The sequence below is a fragment of the Podarcis bocagei genome, assembly GCF_964188305.1.
Source record: "Podarcis bocagei genome assembly, chromosome: 5".
NCBI classification, from domain to species: Eukaryota; Metazoa; Chordata; class Lepidosauria; order Squamata; family Lacertidae; genus Podarcis; species Podarcis bocagei.
Genome location: NC_138129.1, coordinates 85,709,347 through 85,729,110, shown reverse-complemented (window position 1 = coordinate 85,729,110; position 19,764 = coordinate 85,709,347). Strand labels below are relative to the sequence as shown.

Sequence of the window (19,764 nt, the reverse complement as noted above, 5' to 3'; positions counted from 1 at the left end):
GTCCCAGCTCCTGCCAACCTAGCAGTTCGAAAACACACCAGTGCATTTAGATAAATAGGTACCGCTGTGGCAGGAAGGTAAATGGCGTTTCCGTGCGCTGCTCTGGTTTCCGTCACAGTGTCCCGTTGTGTCAGAAGCAATTTAGTCATGCTGGCCACATGACCTGGAAAGCTGTCTGTGGAAAAACACTGGCTCTCTCGGCCTGAAAGTAAGATGAGTGCCACAACCCCATAGTTGCCTTTGACTGGACTTAACCGTCCAGGGGTTCTTTACCTTTAAAGGTAAAATTAAAGGGACCCCTGACCATTAGGTCCAGTCATGACTGACTCTGGCGTTGTGGCGCTCATCTCGCTTTATTGGCTGAGGGAGCCGGCGTACAGCTTCCGGGTCATGTGGCCAGCATGACTAAGCCGCTTCTGGCGAACCAGAGCAGCGCACGGAAACGCCGTTTACCTTCCCGTTGGAGTGGTACCTATTTATCTACTTGCACTTTGACGTGCTTTCGAACTGCTAGGTTGGCAGGAGCTGGGACAAAGCAATGGGAGCTCACCCTGTCGCGGGGATTTGAACCGCCAACCTTATGATCGGCAAGTCCTAGGCTCTGTGGTTTAATCCACCACGCCACCCGCATCCCTCTCACTTTACCTTTACCTAAATATTAATATTAATAGTTGTTGTTGTTATCGTCATTACTGAACAGGACATCCCTATTGAAAAAATGTTGGACACTTCAATGACAAATTAAAAGGGTGGGGCATTGGAGGTGGCAGCAGTGGTGGTGGAGGACAGAGAAGGAGGCAAAGGGGGCATGGGGGAAGAGGAGAAGCTGAGCGGCACACATCTCATGGCCCCAGATCTTCCGCCCCTCCCAGCTGCCTAAGCCTGCCACCTTGAGGTGATTGCTTCACCCACCCTCACGGGCAAGCAGGCTGTGCCAACAACGCCTTTTACTAGCCCACCTACCTAGTCATAGATTTGCATAGCACATCACTGGCCTGAAGGGTGAGGAAGTAAGCAGGAGAGACAAACCCACAAATATTTTCTCGGTTTCAAAAACACACACACACACACACACACACACACACACACACACACAAGCTTCCCTGCTTGGCAGTAATTCTTACTGGCCACAGGCAATTAGGCCTAGGTATGTGGAGCCCACTGTTGCCACTTCCCAGTGCTCTACAGTTCACTGCATTCTGAAAACCAAACAGAGGAAAGAGGCGAATTGAACACAAGAACCTTTCCATATTAGGGCAGCTCCATGTGTTAAGAACCTGTGCCAAATCCCCAAGTAAAAATACCGGTGGAAAACACTAGGCTGGCATCAGTCATAATTAGGATGAGCTTTTGCCAATCTGCTCGGGTAGCTCAAATGAAAATTTAAGCAACAGAAAGCAATTTCCACCATTAGACAACTATCAAAACAACAAACCTCTAAGGTCTACCGCTATTCTTCTAGCCAGCTGCGTTTACGGTACCCAAGTGCCAAAACAATCAAAACCTTTCCACTATTTTCTGCACCTTTAGTACTGTTTTCTCCCCTACAGAATACTTTACTTATACCTCTAGGTTCTTTATTGTTGCCAAGTGATTTACAAGACCATTTGCTATTTTTTATCCCCCAAACAGGTGCTTATAATATTGTTTTTCTCTTAGCCTATTTTGCATGTAAACAGAAAGCCTGCTCTCTCTTTTAAACAAGTCGTAACGCCGGTAGGGGGATAATACATTTTCTTTTGTAAAGACAGTTTGTACTTTACAGCCATGTGCATAAGAACCTAAAAATACAACGTGTACCTTGCTGAGGTCAGCCCAAAAGCTCCAACATTGCTCAGCCAGAAACCCTAGGAGGCTCACAAACAGAGGAAGATGGAGAGAGCTATCCCTTTGAGGCTCATTTCTACCCTCTTTTTAGTCAAAGGTGCACTGCCTCCGATGTGATTTTAGCACTAACAGTCATTAACAGACATACCCTCTATGAATCTGAGTAATCCTTTTAAAAGCTATTCAGGCTAGTAGTCATCACCACATTTATTGGGAATTCCCTAAGTGAATTTGCAATGTACCCTTTCCAGCAACTATTATGGATTGATAGTAGTTTGCCCATTTAAGTCACAGAACCCTTGCCCTCCTGATGCGGAACGTTCACTTTCCAGAGTGAAATATTGTTCACATGAGCTATCTGAAGATACTCCTCAACAACGTTGTTTCTGTCCCAAGTACCTACTCTGATCCCCTCCCTGTCCAGCTACTTAGCAGACACAGGCATTACACAGTCTGGTAAAGAAAGACGAACAGTGTGATACAAAGTCAAGATCTCCAGAGATGAAAGGATCAGGATTCAGCGGTTCGTGGACTTTCAGGGTTGAGCCAGGGCTCAGCTGGGACTGCGATGTGGTAGACGTCCCTCACTCTGGCTCAGCCAGCAGAATTTACACTGGTGTAAGTACCTCAAATGGGGACGCGGGTGGCGCTGTGGGTTAAACCACAGAGCCTAGGACTTGCCAATCAGAAGGTCAGTGGTTCGAATCCCCGCGGCGGGGTGAGTTCCCGTTGCTCAGTCCCTGCTCCTGCCAATCTAGCAGTTCAAAAGCACGTCAAAGTGCAAGTAGAGAACTAGGTACCGCTCTGGTGGGAAGGTAAACGGCATTTCTGAGCGCTGCTCTGGTTCGCTAGAAGCGGCTTAGTCATGCTGGCCACATGACCCGGAAGCTGTAGGCCGGCTCCTTCAGCCAATAAAGCGAGATGAGTGCCGCAACCCCCGAGTCGGTCACGACTGGACCTAATGATCAGGGGTCCCTTTACCCTTTACCTTTAATTACCTCCAAAAGAGGTACTCCAATATATATGTAGACTGTCCCTGGATCAAATGACTCTTCTTTAAGTTCTCAAAGCTCTTAACCTAGCTCAAGGTTGTCATCTGAATTAGCCTGATGTTCAACTGAGAATCAATCGCAGCCAGTCCATCATTTGAAAAATAAGACTTTAGAGCCGTCTTGTGCAAAAATGGCAACTAGACATTCCGTTTTGGCGACAGCAGCCTTGGTTTAAGGAACCATTTGGCATCTAGCTTGCATATCTGAGTTTCTAACACTGGTTGTGGCAGGAGCAGGATGAGGCAAGCAGAGACTTAGACCTATTCTAAAATACTTTTGTTTCAGTACCAAGACCTAGCAACCCAAAAGAAGAAGGGTGGGGCAAGTCAAATCCCTGAATAAAGGTAACTTGGGCTTGCTTTGGCTGGCTCTGTTCATGTCGGCACATATCCCTGTTTTCTCTCAGTGCCATTTCTTCCCTTCTATAGCACTAACATGTGTATTAGAAAAGTGGGAGAAGAATCATGTATGTATTTTGCTTTTGCATATCCAAAATAAAAGCAAATGGCTATTCATCACCTGCCCTAAACTAAGGAGTAACCAACATATACTACAGATGTGCAGCTTCAGATGAGATAATTCATTTGTGCATTTGCATCTGTGGATTGTAAAAAAAAAAAAGGTTAACCAGTTAATGGTTCAGGATTGTTTAAGATGACTTGTCCCTAAATGTTGGTTCAGCTTTCCCTAAATGTTGGTACCAACTTCAGGATTTTGGGAGCCCTCCAGCAAGGCACCTATAATATATATATATATATATATATATATATATATATATATATATATATATATATATATATATATATATAAAATCTGTCAAGGTAGATGCTGAATAAATGGCTCAGGCTTCACACAGGCAAAGTATTGAATATCCATTGCAAAGATTTTCATCTCTGTGGCAAGCCTTGCCTTGGTATCACCACGGGCAACAAAATGTCAATATCTGAGTGTGGGAACTTGCAGAAGGTCAAGTCTCGCATTTACTGGTGCTGGGGGGGGGGGAGAGACAAAAGACCACAGCACAAAACACAATTATGAGCACATTAGCTCTGTTAAACCAAATGGAGCTTAAAGTGTGCATAAAGAGCCATTTTTCAAAGGGCAGCAAAGTCACACACACCTGGCAAGCCCCCAGCCCCTTCTTAGCAAGATGTCCCTTCGACACGATGTTTGTCTAGTTATGCAGCTCCTGAATTTGGATTGGGTATAGACCCACTGTTATATCAGAGAGAAAATTGCTTTGAAAAGGTTACATCCATAGGAAAACAGAGCTTGTGAAAGGAAAGATAAACATGAACATCTACTAATTAATGGTGCAATCCTCCAACCATGTTAAGCTAATCCATTGTTTTTCATTGTATGCTCTGGAGATATCAGGACACAATTTCTATTTAACGCCATGATTATTTTTTCCAGGCAGAACTCTCCGGAACTCAGCTCTACCGCCTCTTAGGTGGGTGCCACTGTCATTATAAGAGAACGAGGGAGGCATTCATGGTGAGTTTGGGCACCTCTATTTCTACAAAACCAGCAATACTTATTGCATATAGGCAAGTTTATGAGGAACGGCTAAGGGAGCTGGGCATGTTTAGCCTGGAGAAGAGGAGTTTAAGGGGTGATATGATAGCCATGTTCAAATATATAAAAGGATGTCACATAGAGGAGGGGGAAAGGTTGTTTTCTGCTGCTCCAGAGAAGCGGACACGGAGCAATGGATCCAAACTACAAGAAAGAAGATTCCCCCTAAACATTAGGAAGAACTTCCTGACAGTAAGAGCTGTTTGACAGTGGAATTTGCTGCCAAGGAGTGTGGTGGAGTCTCCTTCTTTGGAGGTCTTTAAGCAGAGGCTTGACAACCATATGTCAGGAGTGCTCTGATGGTGTTTCCTGCTTGGCAGGGGGTTGGACTCGATGGCCCTTGTGGTCTCTTCCAACTCTATGATTCTATGATTCTAAGTAACGGAGCAAGCCCAGTGTGAAGGGGGATTCATATTGTCCCCTCCCAAGCCCTACCTGTGAGGGGATCTTCGCCTTCATGGGTCCAGTTAGGATGCTCTGGCTAGGTAAATGATTCCCTAGTCCCATGAACTTGACACCCATTAACCTTGCAGCCTGTAAAAGGTGACAGGGGTGCAGGATCACCTTGGGGAGTTGCCTGAAGCTCCAGACTTCAACCAACACAGCCAACATTAATGGTCAGCCCACAGCATTAGGAGCATCCTGCTGCCTCCGTCTCTTGGATATGTCCCTCTCAGGCACCCAGTCATCTGTTCTTCTCCTTACAGCTCCTGTTTCTCCACCTCCAAACAGGTTATTTGGCCCAAGGTTCCGACAGAAAGTCAGTAACAAGCAGCAGCCAAAGGCAACCATGAAAACACACCACAGGGGAGACAACACACAAATCCAAGCCTATCGAGGTGCTCCACAACAATAAAGCATGGTTAGCCACAGTACCACTTCCCCAATAAGCAATGTCTGAGTGGATTGCAGTACCTGCCTATCCAAAAATGCCCTATAGAGGTTGGAATTGGTATTGTGCAGCTCCTGTGACAGGAGAAATCTCAAGAAAGCTCCCTTTCTGGGGACTTCATCTATCACAGTGTCCCTCTGATTTATTGTAAGTCTCCTGGGTGGCCTGTCTCTTCTCCTGACACCGGCGAAGACTTCTTCCTGTTGATTTTTTCATTGCAGGAGGCAGACCATCTTTCTATGTTTGGGGAGCTCATTTCTCTGCAGAAGAGAACCTTGCATGCTCACAATCAAACCCTAGTGAGCTTCAGAGTTCACCTGGGACACTTCACAGACTCAGGAACCCTTGTTGCACTCCTGCTTGTATAGAATATGACCTAAAATACATTCCAGACTCTCTTACGTCTGCAGCCTGATCAAATGTAGTGGTCCAATTCGCTTTCTGGGAAGTTCATTAAGAATTACTGCCGTTGTCACTGACAAATGCCAGCTAAACGTCTAACAAACACAGTCAGAAATGGCTTAATATATTCATGGTAAAATAATTGGGGTAGGTTTTTTTTTTTTTGTTATGCTGACTATTAGAACCAAAAGAGCAATTTTAATGAAGTGCAAGTATATTCCCACAATGACACCAATTGTGTAGGAGAGCTATTTATACATACCCCTTGGGGTTTAGCACTCACGGCATTAGGTGGAAGGTGATCGCTGCTCATTATCTTATCGTTCTAGCAACAGAATTGTATTTCCGACCTCAAATCATCATCCTGTCGCATACTGGAAATGGAATATCTGGGATAGGATGGCTGATCATTATAATCTATTCAATTAGGTGGGAGCAATATAGCCCAAATCTGCACCAAAGGCATATGCCATAGATCGCAATAGGATTTCCAGTCAATGTTTTTCTGCTCTTTCTTCTCTTAGCAATTAGCTTGAACCAAACTTAGGCATCCATTTCACTTGAAAGTAAGTTCTTCTTCTTACAGCTTGGTCTAACACAGCAGTAAATCTCACTGAAGCTGACTCCTTTTGGAAATGAAACATTGTCCAGACCCATTAAAATGTTGTTCAAATTTTACTAGCAGAACTCTTTAAAATAAAACGGAATACATCAAAGGAGAAATCCAAAATAGCCATGAAAGGTCTTGTGCTGTCCAGCACAAGCTCGGCATCTTAGAAATAAAAGAAAATTCTGAAACTTCAAACTGTGTCTCTCCCCCATTCCAGTCTCCATTGGGCTTAAGCTATACAGCTGTTGGAGAGCCATTTACATGCATTGTTCTCCCTGTAGCATTCAGAGACACTAAAAACACCACACCTTTGGAGATGGCGAATTTGCAACCCAATACTTTCTTCACATGATCAGCACAGAGTAGAAAAACAATCAACAGGTAATCATTAACTAGTTGCAGCTCAGAGAGAGCTCTTCTTGTTTTCAATGTTGCCTCATGGAAAATCACCATGTTTATACCGTTTCACCAAGACAAATTTCAACATTCTCATTTCAGTGTCAATTAAGCCATCTGTACTTAACAACCTGTGGCCCTGAAGATGTTGTTGGATTCCAACTCCCAGCTGCCCTGACAGCACAGCCAATGATTGGGGAGGGTGGAGCAACATCTGGTTTGAAACCCCTGTTCTAAAAAATGCACACATCATCTACTGAGTGAGCGAAGTATTCAATAGCCCTATGTATTATGGGCTGGAAATTACATCCTTAAAGCATATGTGCCGAACTGAAAAGTCTGCTGGTAAAATATGTTCATAACTCACAAAAACAACCTTGCCAAAGCTAAATTCTTTCAGTTGTCCTCACACCAGTTTTGCACCTTGTTCTGTTTAAAACGCTATTCTTTACTGAAGTGTGCTCAGTTATGTACTTGCTAATAGCCAAATGTCGTCACACACACAAATATGAATTTGGCAGAACTGAAGAAGCCCCTCTTTCCACACCCCAAAATACTCTATAAGCTGTTCTTGTTCATTACACAGCAATTATAAACACTTAGTTGGGAGCAATCCAATTCAACTTAGCCTGGTTTACTTCCAGGTAAGCAAGCATAGCATTATGTTGCAAAATGCTGAACTCCGGGCAAGTTCTTCGTATAGCCCTCCTAGCTTACACAGGCCTCCTAGCTCTTGCTCCTGTTCCACCTTCGCCCTTTTCCCAGGCTTTCTTATAACAAAAGAAAGAATGAACATCACCATATCTCAGCACTAGAACACACTATCCAAGGTATATCAGTTGGTTCTCCAAGCTGAGTGGCTCTCCTTCAAGTCTTGTAGTTTTGCCACATCTAATTTGTTCTGATGACACGAACCACACAATACCACAGAGTGAAAAATCTTTTTAAGTTGCACAACTCAGACTGATGAGCTGCTTAACTTTACTATAATAGTACAGTTATTTATAAAAAATTTCAACAAGTGCACTTCTGGTCACATGCATTGTGTAGAGAAGATACAGGCAATTTGCCTACATTTCTAAGCAATACTGGGGGGGACTTGGCCAGTGTGGCTCCCTATACTTTCCACCCCACCCCCCTAAAAAGCAAAGTTTAGAGTGTTATTATTAGGTTGCAAGCACCCCTTCTGCCCATCTTCCCTTCTCCTTTTCACATAGGAAAATCCAGTGGGAAGCTTTTCACTGTTCTGTGTGTAAATGCCGGAGGTATCAAAATAATTTGACCAGCCTGGGTATTATGCCCTTTGACTTTCTGGGATGGGGAATGCATTTCCCCCTCTGCCTCAGACAACAAAGCATTTGAGGTCCCCTAAATCACAGCTGAAACTTCTCCACGCCACATTTAATTGTGTAGGTATGAACAAAGACACCTACTTCTTGGGAGAAAAGCAATGACAAACCTAGACAGCATCTTAAAAAGCAGAGACATCACCCTGCCAACAAAGGTCCGTATAGTTAAAGCTGTGGTTTTCCCATTAGTGATGTATGGAAGTGAGAGCTGGACCATAAAGAAGGCTGATCGCCGAAGAATTGATGCTTTTGAATTATGGTGCTGGAGGAGACTCTTGAGAATCCCATGGACTGCAAGAAGATCAAACCTATCCATTCTGAAGGAAATCAGCCCTGAGTGCTCACTGGAAGGACAGATCCTGAAGCTGAGGCTCCAATACTCATGAGAAGAAAGACTCCCTTGAAAAGACCCTGATGTTGGGAAAGATGGAGGGCACAAGGAGAAGGGGACGACATAGGACGAGATGGTTGGATAGTGTTCTCGAAGCTACCAGCATGAGTTTGACCAAAGTGTGGGAGGCAGTGGAAGACAGGAGTGCCTGGCATGCTCTGGTCCATGGGGTCACGAAGAGTTGGACATGACTAAACAACAACAACAACATGAGCAAAGAGTCCCCAGAAAAGCATGAACCAAGGGTTATTGGACAGCTCCAAGCAGGCATCACTAGATGAAGTGTGCACCCTGTAGCATCTGCACTATGATCAGTTCCACACAAGTGGAACCAGTCCACTTATCAATTCCCAACTCTCACCCTACCGCCAAATGGCCCATACAGACAAGTCCTTAGCACAAACAGAAGATTATTAATATAGTGTCATAATGTGCATTACACTTTAGAAAGCAACAGGGAAAACAGTGAAGGCAGAAGGCAGAGGAACAAGGAATAAATGTGAGAAATGAATATTGTATTCTATTTACAGCAGTCCACAGAGAGGGACTGGAGCAATTCTATAGCCACGTGGCCATATGATCCTTTACAAAAGGGGCAGAAAGGCATCATATTTGCCAGTGACACATTTGTGTTGTTATCATTCTCCAAATAAATCAGTGTTGGCCAAAGCACAGCAAAAGAGTTGTCTGCCTCTCGAGGGACCACTAGGTTATGCAATCCTTCTTCATTAAATATTTCCTATCAGTGAGGGCTGACAGTTTCTATGGCAATGTAACCAAAAATTTCCCCAAGAGCAATAATGTTTCTATGAAAATATGTACACACTAGTCATCCACATAAGTGCTAATGTCACAGCAAAAAACAAAAAAGTGATTTACCTAATTGGCAGAGTCTTTTGCAATTCAGATCTGTGAACTTTCTTTCATTCTCCATTTAAGCTGAAATGCCAACTGAATACTTTCAATTTCTGCTTAAGATAATGAACCATTGTAGCTATTTCAAGCATAGGAAGTCAGACGTTCCCATAAATACCAACCAAAGTATTTCAAGGAGAAAATATTTAATTTACTTCTGATTCCCTAGGGATACTCTAGTCTAGTTCATCCAATGGCAGCTCCACAAAAGGTTCACAATCCATGCTTCCCAAATTCTGCTTCCATCTCTCAACAGCAGGAGATACAAAAACTTTCTGTATGAAAGGGGAGACTTACGCAGGAGCCATGGGCACACATGAAAAGCTCCTGCACAATTTATGTGTGCCATCACCCTTGAAAGTACTGATCACTTGTTGATGGGGAAAAGTTGGTGCCTGTCTTGGCTCTTCTCCTTGGACTTCAAACTGGACTCGTAACCACATCTGGTAGTTTGAAAACATTATTGAGCAAAGCACTAAAGGGTGAAGGTAAAGGACCCCTGGACAGTTAAGTCCAGTCAAAGGTGACTATGGGGTTGTGGAACTCATCTTGCTTGCCCACAGACAGCTTTCTGGGTCATGTGCCCAGCATGACTAAACCGTTTCTGGTGCAATGGAACACTGTGACAGAAGTCAGAGTGCACAGAAATGCCGTTTACCTTCCCGTCGCAGTGGTGCCTATTTATCTACTTGCACTGGCATGCTTTTGAACTGCTAGATTGGCAGGAGCTGGGACAGAGCAATGGGAGCTCACCCCGTCATGGGGATTCGAACCGCCAACCTTCTGATCGGCAAGCCCAAGAGGCTCAGTGGTTTAGACTACAGCACCACCCATGCTATAGTGTCCCAACATAGGGCAACAGGCTACAAGTAGGTGATGCATGGTGGAGTACAACGAGACAACACTAGGCGTAGCCAAGATGTTGATGCGACACTAGGAGTGCCCCCCTTCTTTGGAAGAGCAGGACAGGGACATCCATTTGCGTGGTTCATGTCCTGAGCCCAGGACTAGGCAAGCAAACAACTCTTCCTGTGCAGAGGCCGCTTCTGTGATACAGGTTTGCAGCAGGGCTGATGCTGCCCTGACTTTGGAGACAGATGGCTCAATGCTAGACCTTTACCCAGATGCCTCACCAGGAAGGGAGGCCACCCTGTTGACAGGGGGAGAAGCCAGATGCAACTCCACACTGGGAGACATCAGGCTTTGGATATCCTGTGCTCATCTTTCACCCTGCTAAGCCCCACCCTGGGATCCAAGTCTCTTCCTCCCAGTCCACTGGGACACTCTTCTAGGTCAAACTATTCCTGGGATCCTAGTTTCTCATTCCCCAGACCCTATCTGTGACCATCAGACCTTGGGTCATCCTCCTGCAGACCCAGAAGCCAATCAGGGCTGGCAAGAGTGTCAACCAATCAAGAGGGAGTGGAAAGTTAGCACCTGAGAGCTAAACTGTCAGATAGGACTTGGTTAGAGCCTCAATAGGATTTATAGGGCTAAGAAATAGCTCGGCTAGGGATTAGCTTGGGTGGTTAGGGAGTTGCTAGGCAGGGCAATTCAGTTTATTTCCCTGAAGGGAAGTAAAAGATCCTGGAAGGGGCTTTAAGTGCTTTACTGGCCTAGTAGAACAAATAGCCATTCTAGGAGGAATTAGTTTAATCAGAAATAAGGTTTGAAGCAGACATTTTAATTAAAGTTCTTAGTTTCTTCTGTAAAGTGTTTGCCTTCTTTTTTTGGAGTTGTATGCTCCAATTATTATTATTTTATTAAGAATATTACAGTGATTTAAAGTAAAAGAGAAAATACATAAAGAAATTAAAAGGTAGAGGAAAACAACAGTAATCACGTGACAATAAAAGTTAATTAAGGTTACAGAACTGTATAATATATATGTAAATGGATGAAATTATTGTTTCCCTCAAATATACATTGATTCATGGGTCACCATGGTTTCAATAAATACGTTCCAGCATCATTAAATGTGTCCATACGTAAGCTTTGTCTGAAAGGTTGCAAGAGTTGTCATCTCATCTGTCCATTGATCAAAAGAGGCCATATTTTTGTCCTTTCAGTGTGTCAATATCAATCACTTGTAAAGTGATTCTGACTGGAACAAAATGTTGTGCCTTAGCAGAGTAACCATTAAACTTTAACCCTGATCAATTATGTTTAAATAGAATTCCAGTTTTGTTTGCAAACATGCCCCATCCTTATTTTGATCCTCTGTTTCAGGAATGGATATCACATGTTTCCCTTTCATATTATTATTATTATTATTAATAATAATAATAATAATAATAATAATAATAATAATAATAATAATAATATCTTTATTGTCATTGCCCCCTTCGGGGACAACGAAATTACTTGACTGCTCCATAAAAACACTAATTAAACAATACAGTATAATACAGCAAGGGAGATTAGATGACTTTCAAAGTCCAGGCTTCCCATTCAGGGCCGAGATCGCTCTGGAGAAGAAGCTGTTCTTAAGACGACTCGTTCTTGTCTTCATCGTCCTGTATCTCCGTCCCGACGGCAAGAGCTCGAAGAGACAGTGACCAGGATGCGATGGATCTTTTACTATGTCCAATGCCTTCCTATGGCACCTTGTGGCATAAATCTGCTCTAAGGTGGAGAGTGGGCAGCCAACAATGCTCTCTGCTGCCTTAACAACCCTGCACAACCCCATCCTGTCCTGGATAGTACAGCTTCCGTACCACACACATAAGCCATAAATGAGCACGCTCTCAATGGCACAGTGATAGAAGGCAAGCAGCAGTTTCTGCGGCAGATGGTTTTTCCTTAGTATTCTCAAAAAGTACAGTCTCTGTACTTACGGCTGAATATTGGTAGGCACTGACGAGGGTGGTGCTGTGGGTTAAACCACAGAGCCTAGGGCTTGCCGATCAGAAGGTTGGCAGTTCGAACCCCCGAGACGGGATGAGCTCCAGTTGCTCAGTCCCTGTTCCTGCCAACCTAGTAGTTCAAAAGCACATCAAAGTGCAAGTAGATAAACAGGTACCACTCCGGCGGGAAGGTAAACAGCATTTCTGTGCGCTGCTCTGGTTCGCCAGAAAGCAGCTTAGTCATGCTGGCCACATGACCCGGAAGCTGTACGCTGGCTCCCTCAGCCAATGAAGCGAGATGAGTGCCACAACCACAGAGTCGGCCACAACTGGACCTAACGGTCAGGGGTCCCTTTACCTTTACTGCATAGAGAGAAATACAGACCTCTGAAGTGATACTGACAGGGAGTGTCTAAGCTTTAAAGCATCCAGTGGGAACCCTATTTTCCCCAGCGAAAGCCATATTCCCTTGGGGGAATCGGTCAGGGACTACATAGCAGCCATAGGCAAAGCCAGAAGCAATGACAACATTCTTTTAGATTAACTAATCCAGAATTAAGACCACTTTGCTTCACTGGTAAACATCAGATTAGAATTGCCAATTCCAGGCAGATCTACTTGGAAGGAAACTCCATTTGGATTGATGGCTTTGCAAATAAGCACACCTTTTTCTCTACCCAAATATATCTGCTGTTCTTGAAAGCCGGTGAAAAGAATTCCTTTCATAACAGAGACAAACATAGCAGAACCCTACCTATTTGTTCTTGGCTTGAGAAAAGACTTCTATTCTCCCAGGCAAACAATATAAGGATGGGAAGGGGAGCAAAAAGGAATCAATTTCTTTGTAGCAAATAAAATGTTGCCCCTTCCACTTGTTCTGAAGCTGTATAGAAATGTGTTTTGTTCTGAGGGAGAGGGCTAGTGAACCCATGCTAAAACACAAGGAAAAAGAAAGGGGGGAATGGACAGGAAGAAATGAACTTTGGTGGGATGGACGCTTCAGAAGGGAACTGCATAAATTGAGGCTCGAGTTAAATGTGGCCTCTGGGTCACAATTTACCTACCTATGCACTGCATCACCAAAAAAGATGACAGTATTACATTCTCATTCAAAGAAATAACCTTACTAAATTTTACTCTAATCTATACACCTCCCACAACCCATCTGAGAAGGAAATTAGAAATTTCCACTCAGGACTGACCATGCCAACCTTAGCTGCAGAGGAGCAAGAATTTGTGAACAGTACTATCACCCCAGAGGACCCGCATTATTATAGGGGCCTCCATCCCGAAAACTTGGACCTCCTCCAAAATAGTCTCTACCCCCAAGATAGCCTCAAAATAGAATCATACCGTCCAATCTCACTGATAAATCAAGACTACAAGATATCCGCATCAATCTTGGCTAACTGACTTAAAAGCTTCCTACACCAGTGTTTCCCAACCTTTTTTGGGCAAAGGCACACTTGTTTCATGAAAAAAATCTCGAGGCACACCACCATGCCAGATGGGGAAAGGTCACTTTTTACTTATGTAAAAAAAATTAAAAAAATAGTAACAGCATAGAAGGTAATGGTTAGGCTAGCATCCCTCTTCCAAATATGCTAGGTTTTTATTTGCAGGGACTGTTCTACATGGGAAAGCATTCAGCACTGTCATTTTCCCATCTGCCATCTGAATTGGTAGTATTCTGGGTCAACTTACTCTGCTGCATGTGTAGATGAAAATGGCACCAAGTGTGGGGGAGGGGGCAGAACAGGTTTCAGATACAGGATATTAAGCATACACATACTTCAGATTGAACTGGTTGCTTGTTTTGCAAGTTTTCATTTCCCAAATGACTGCCTTGGCAAGCGCAATACCTACCAGGCTCAACGCCGGTCTCGCGCTGCCGCTTCCCGCGCTCTCAAGGACCCGGGAGGAGGAAGGCGTGAAGGGAATCCCGAAGGCGCGAAAACCTCGCGCATGCGCAGGCCTTCCACCTGCGACAGCCCAGTAGGCCGGCCGAAGCGAGCGGCGATGGGATGTGGGAGGGAGCTCGCTCGCCGCCCCGCGTGTGCCTATGTGGGGCATGTTACAGCCCCGTGACGTCAGCGCCACGCAGGCAGCCAGGCAGGCAGACGGCGAGAGCCCCGCGCTGGGCGGCCTCTCCTCGCCGCCGCCGCCCCGCCTCTCGCCGCCCGACTCGCCCGCCTCCCTCCCACGGCACACCAGGCAACGTCTCGTGGCACACTAGTGTGCCGCGGAACACCGGTTGGGAAACACTGTCCTACACAAATTAATAGCCTCAGGCCAGGCTGGCTTTGTCCCTGGTTGCAACATAACAGACTCCATTAGGAAGTTGCAGAATCTGGTTGAACACAGCAAAACAACCAAACTCCCACTGATGATCATGTCCCTGGACATCCTCAAAGCCTCTGATTGTTTGGAATGTAAATACTGCACCTAATAGAGGTATTAACCAACATGAAATTTGGCCCCAACTTCTTACAAATCCTTAAACTTAGCCACCTGTGGTTTAACTATCCATCAAGGGGAACAGCAAAAGCACCCATTCTCTCATTGCTGAAACAGAGCAGCAGTAGGCACACAGATGTTTGCTGCATAGTATTGCTCAATTAGGCCAGCACTTCCCTACCTTTGGTCCTTTGATTCTGTTAAACTACAAGTCCCATCATACCTGACCATTGGACCATGCTGGCTGCGGTCAATGGGAGTTGTAGTTCAACAACAACTGGCGAGCTGGAAAAGCTGGATTCGGCAATACAGTGTGGCCAAGTACTGGTTCACATATACATATTCATTGATTGATTATGGGAGCACAAAAGCATCAATTTGCACATGCATGGATGGAGTCTTCATATCAGCTCACATCGTAAATACTTTTTTGTGTGATGTCTGCTTATACATTCTGATGCAAATGATATGGCGATGAGTAACCTAGTGATGGAAATACATGTGGAAACCAGATGCAAGAACAAGTTCATATGAGGTTATAAAAACTTCACAATAGCACAGGAGTGATATGCACCTATCAAACATGAACCATCCATTTAACCTCACTGAAAATCAATGTTCTCATGAAACAAACTAAGGCTACAATCCTAACCCTATTTACTTGAGAATTAAGCCCCATTGAATTCACGAGGACTTACTTCTGAGTCAACATGATTACGATTGCAGCCTTATTTCTGAAAAGAATATTTCAAAGTAGGTGTGGTAGCAGCCAAGTATTGTCTCTGGAAGCCTCAGTAGGCTTCGAGATGCAGAGTTGCGTGGATTTATTCTGGAGAAGGATTATAGAGCAGCAGTAGACTAGGGCTGGATCTAGACACATTAAAAAAAAACGTTTCAGGAAAACACATTCTAAACTTCCTAAAGGGAAATCACGTTGGCCAAAGATGGGACTCAACAGCACCATCCAGTGTCACAGTGTTATAATGCATCTAAAACACTTTTTCTTTACCAACGTAGCTGAGTCCTAGATGTTTAGGTTCATAACTGGCATCTCCTGTTAGAAGAATCAAATAGCAAAATATATTAAAGGCCTCTGCCAAAGATTCTGGAGAGCCACTGCCAATCAGAGTTTACAATACTGGAGTGGATGGACAAATAGCCTGATCTGGTACAAGGCAGTTTCCAATGTTCTCAAGTTCAGGGCAAGGCGTGCTACAGAAAACTCATTAAGATGCACAAACAGGTGCAAACACGGCACTGTCACAGCCATTTATAAGGATTGGTTTGCTCATCTGACTTGTTTTTCTTTTTCATAAGCATATGAAATTGCTGGATGAAAACTCATCACGTTACATCTTAATTACCTGAACTTGCAATTTGACCAACAGATGTGCCCCAAGCGGACATACCACAGTGGCCCCCATTTCAGCTCAACAATTACTGTAGTCCAAATCTGTGCTCTCAGATATTGGCCAGGCAATTTTAGCAAATTAAATGCTACGTGCTTTTGTACAATAGTGCACCAACACCTGTGATCTTCAGAAAGTGTCCTTTACTGAAGCATCTTGTCTTGAGAAGAAGTGCTGCTTGATAAATCTAGCACGGAGTGTACAAGGATGCACTGCTGTCACTTTCACGCTACAACTTAAAACACTATGAACACCTATAAAGACTCCTTAAAATCAGCAGTGCTTCCTTTCTTTAACTTTCATTTGCCAGTAATCAGTTTTAATGATGCAGCCAGAACCATATGTGCACTTTTTACAACAAAAGTGGTTTGCTGACCATAAAAATGGTAGGCGTGAGAGAGCCATGTTGGCCTCCCTTAGAAAGAGCTCTTCCGTTTAATGGCAAACAATTTGCTTTTATCTCTTCAATACTCCTGTTCCCTCACTTAGAGTCAAGAGACATAGCTGTTCCTGCTCCTGATTCATGTCTTTTCTGCCCCTCTTCCTCATAATATCTAACTTAAAACATTGTATGACGCAGCGGCATCACCAGGGATCCACAAATTTTGTCTCGCCTGGGTAGCCAACTCAAAATGTCTTTTTTCCAGAAACACAAGGAAGACCAGGAACAATTCCTTGCTCCCCTCTGCAGCTCGGAGCTCAAAGTTGCAAAAAAAGGATCTCTATAGTATCAGTCGTTTTACAACAACCACCATATTTGGGATGGTCTTAAATCATTCACATTCCCACCAGCAGTCAGAGGTTAAGGAACTGCAATACCTGACAAACTTGGCCAACTGGCACAGGCAACTCTACAATTTCATGATTTTATGCTGAGATTCCTGCATTGCAGGGGGTTGGACTAGATTTCTAAAAAGTCCTTGGGGTCCCTTCTAACTTCTAGATTCCACTTACCATATACAGAGTGGTCTCTCTCTCTCTTTAATTTAGCTATATGATTGGACTTCAAAACTGCCTCTCAAGCTGCAAACCTATACCCACATACCTGGGAGTAAGTCTCATTGTAAATAATGGGACTTCCATCCAAGGAGATATTTTATAGGATCGTACTGATAGTAACACAGTTTGCATACAGTTTACCTTCTAGTTTGCTTTAATTCTGATGCATATTTTCTCCCTTTTATTATTTTATTCCATCTTACACAAAATATAAACCAAAAGGTAAAATTGGGGGGGGGGAATCAGAGAGATCTGCTGCACAAGTTTTTTGGGACAGCATCTTGACTGTCCATCTCGCTTGGTTAGGAATATTCTCTGATTGTACACAGATGCAATAGTGCTGGGTTTCATGTATCAGTCAGGTCAGGGGTGGGCTTACATGTTCTTTCTAGTGCCATGACTCTCTGACATATTCCACTCAAGCAAAAAGGAATCCATGCAGGTTTCAAGGAACACTGGCAAGATTGTTCGCAATCAGCATCCACCAAGACATTCCCCCCCCCATTCTGAATTTCAGTTATCACTGTAAAAAGATTCCACCACAGCACAGCATTCATAGGATATCTAATTAACACCTGAGGCAAGGTAGCTCAGCCCCATCAGGTAAAGTAGGCAAGAAGAATCCATTCTTAAAATATGGGTCCTGGAGAAAGATATTCTTGCCATCAATTCCATTTCTTTTTTAAGACCCTAAGGAGAAATTTGCAAGGGACTCGGCGCACCTGAGTGCTGCAGGACTGCTGGAGCAAAACAGGTGTGGACTTTATCATCCACTTGGCAGACGACCACTGACGCCCCATATAAGAGCAGGATGTGCTTTAAGAGACAGAAGCTTGTAAAATGGACTTTTTGTTTTTAGAAATTTCTCACAACCTGGCCAGAAGAGCACCCACCAACCTGAGGTCGGGATTCACCATCAGCGCAATGTGGAACAATACACCATGTTTTTAGAAGTGCATCGCAATCTGAGCTGACAAGCCTCAATCACCGTGTCATATATGGAAGCAATGCATTTGTTATTAGACATCTCTCCCAATATAAGGGGCACGTGATACAGAAGGAGCAATGCTCAACAAGGGCACAGGGCTTCAGATGGCACAAGCTGACAGAAAGAAAGGGAGAGGGAGAAGGAGAAGGGAAGAAAGAAAGGGAGAATCACTGCTAGTAGTTTCATCATTTCCTCAAAAGGGAAAGCCAGACTGGGTAAACACTTTAGGGATCTCACACACATCAGAGGCAGATAATCTCCTGCGTGAATTGGGAAGTATTGATGGGCACGTGTGTATCCTCAGACATAAGGTAAAGGTACAGACATATATCATGAAGGGTGGTAGGAAATGTAGCGTCCACAGAGAAGGAAGAATAGTGTGGGATAACAGCACTATCACACTGCCGGGTTGTGTGTAGACATACACACAGACACACAACAGAAGTAGGCTAGACTTTACACGGGTCTGCAAGACGGGCACAAATGCGTGTGCGCGCACGGAAGAGTAACAGGTACAAAGGGCTGGCGCCGGCTCAAGTGACACTGAAATGCCGTGGGCAACTTCGAGGAGCTGATAAACATCAGGGCGCCGCCGCCAGCCTAAGGAAATAAACCCCCTCAGCAAGAACACGCGAGCCGTTATGCCTATGCTGAGAAACGTGCGGGTGCAGCTGCGGGCACGCATGCAAGCCCTCGCACGTACGGACAGGCGGAGTTGCAAGAGGAAGGCTGCATCCCAGCATCATTGCATCTCCAGGCGATGCGCGCTGCAAACAAAGGGCAAAAGTCAAGAGGGGCATCCCCTCGGAGCAGCCTCTCCCCAGCTCACCTGTCGTCGTTCTGCCATCCCTGATCGCCCAGCAACAAATCCCGGAACCTGTACCTCGGAGGAAGCGGGGGTACCTCGCTCTCCAGATCCACCATCCTGCCTTTAGGAGAGAGGGAAAGCAACCCTCCTGGCTGCAAGGTACCACCAGCAGAAGCAGCAGCCAGCAAGCAGACAAGACGGCGGCAGCAGCGACGCGTTTGGAGCCGAGAGAGGAGAGGAGGCGCCGCCGGCGCTGCGGGGCTCTATCTTTTCCCCACAGGTGAGGCTGTAACTCCCCGCCACCTGCTGCGCGAGAGACCCTCCCCCTCCTCCAGCTCCCCCGCCCGGGCGTCTGAAATCTCAACAGGAGGCAAAGTAGGAGGGGGAGAAGCGCGCGCGCGCGCGCTCCCGCGTGCGTCTCAGCCAACCGGGCAGCGCCTTCCGAGGCACGCGCAGCTCCTTCCAGCCGACAACAAAAGGCTCGCCTTGCTCGCTCCTATCCTCTGCCAGCACCATCCCCAGCCAGCCATGCAAATGCCGTTTGGAGATGCCGCTGAGAGCGCAGCCAATCGGAGACCGCCCGGGTGGGGAAGCGGAGGTCGGTGACGTCGGCGGGAACCTCGGCCCGTCCACCAATAGCGAGCCTCGCTTCGTTAGCCGAAGGAGGGCAGAGGGGGGTTTCCTCGCGCAGGCCAGAACTGAGCAAAGTGGCTGGGGGAGAAGCAGCCGGTTAGCGGGTCTGGAAGATGCGCTCAGGCTTAACCTGCATCCAGTTCCATTAAGTTCTTTGAGATCATTCCCAAATTAATGAGTTTGCAGGGGGGGGGGGTTCCTCTCCTCTCAAA

General features: G+C 45.2%; 1 protein-coding gene across 7 annotated transcripts in view; it reads right to left on the bottom strand.

The window, feature by feature from the left end:
* KCNT2 (potassium sodium-activated channel subfamily T member 2) overlaps positions 1–19,493 on the bottom strand; it is a 233,659-nt gene extending 214,166 nt beyond the window's left edge. For 4 of the 7 annotated variants that reach the window (XM_081194322.1, XM_081194325.1, XM_081194324.1 and 1 more), the window contains exon 1: positions 18,941–19,491. In XM_081194322.1, the coding sequence (XP_081050448.1) occupies positions 18,941–19,035 (95 nt within the window). In that variant the 5' untranslated portion in view covers positions 19,036–19,491. Of the gene's footprint in view, positions 1–18,940 lie in introns of all 7 variants that reach the window. The other 3 variants (XM_081194323.1, XM_081194328.1, XM_081194326.1) reach the window with 2 other exon arrangements.
* Between the last annotated feature and the right edge of the window lie 271 nt (positions 19,494–19,764).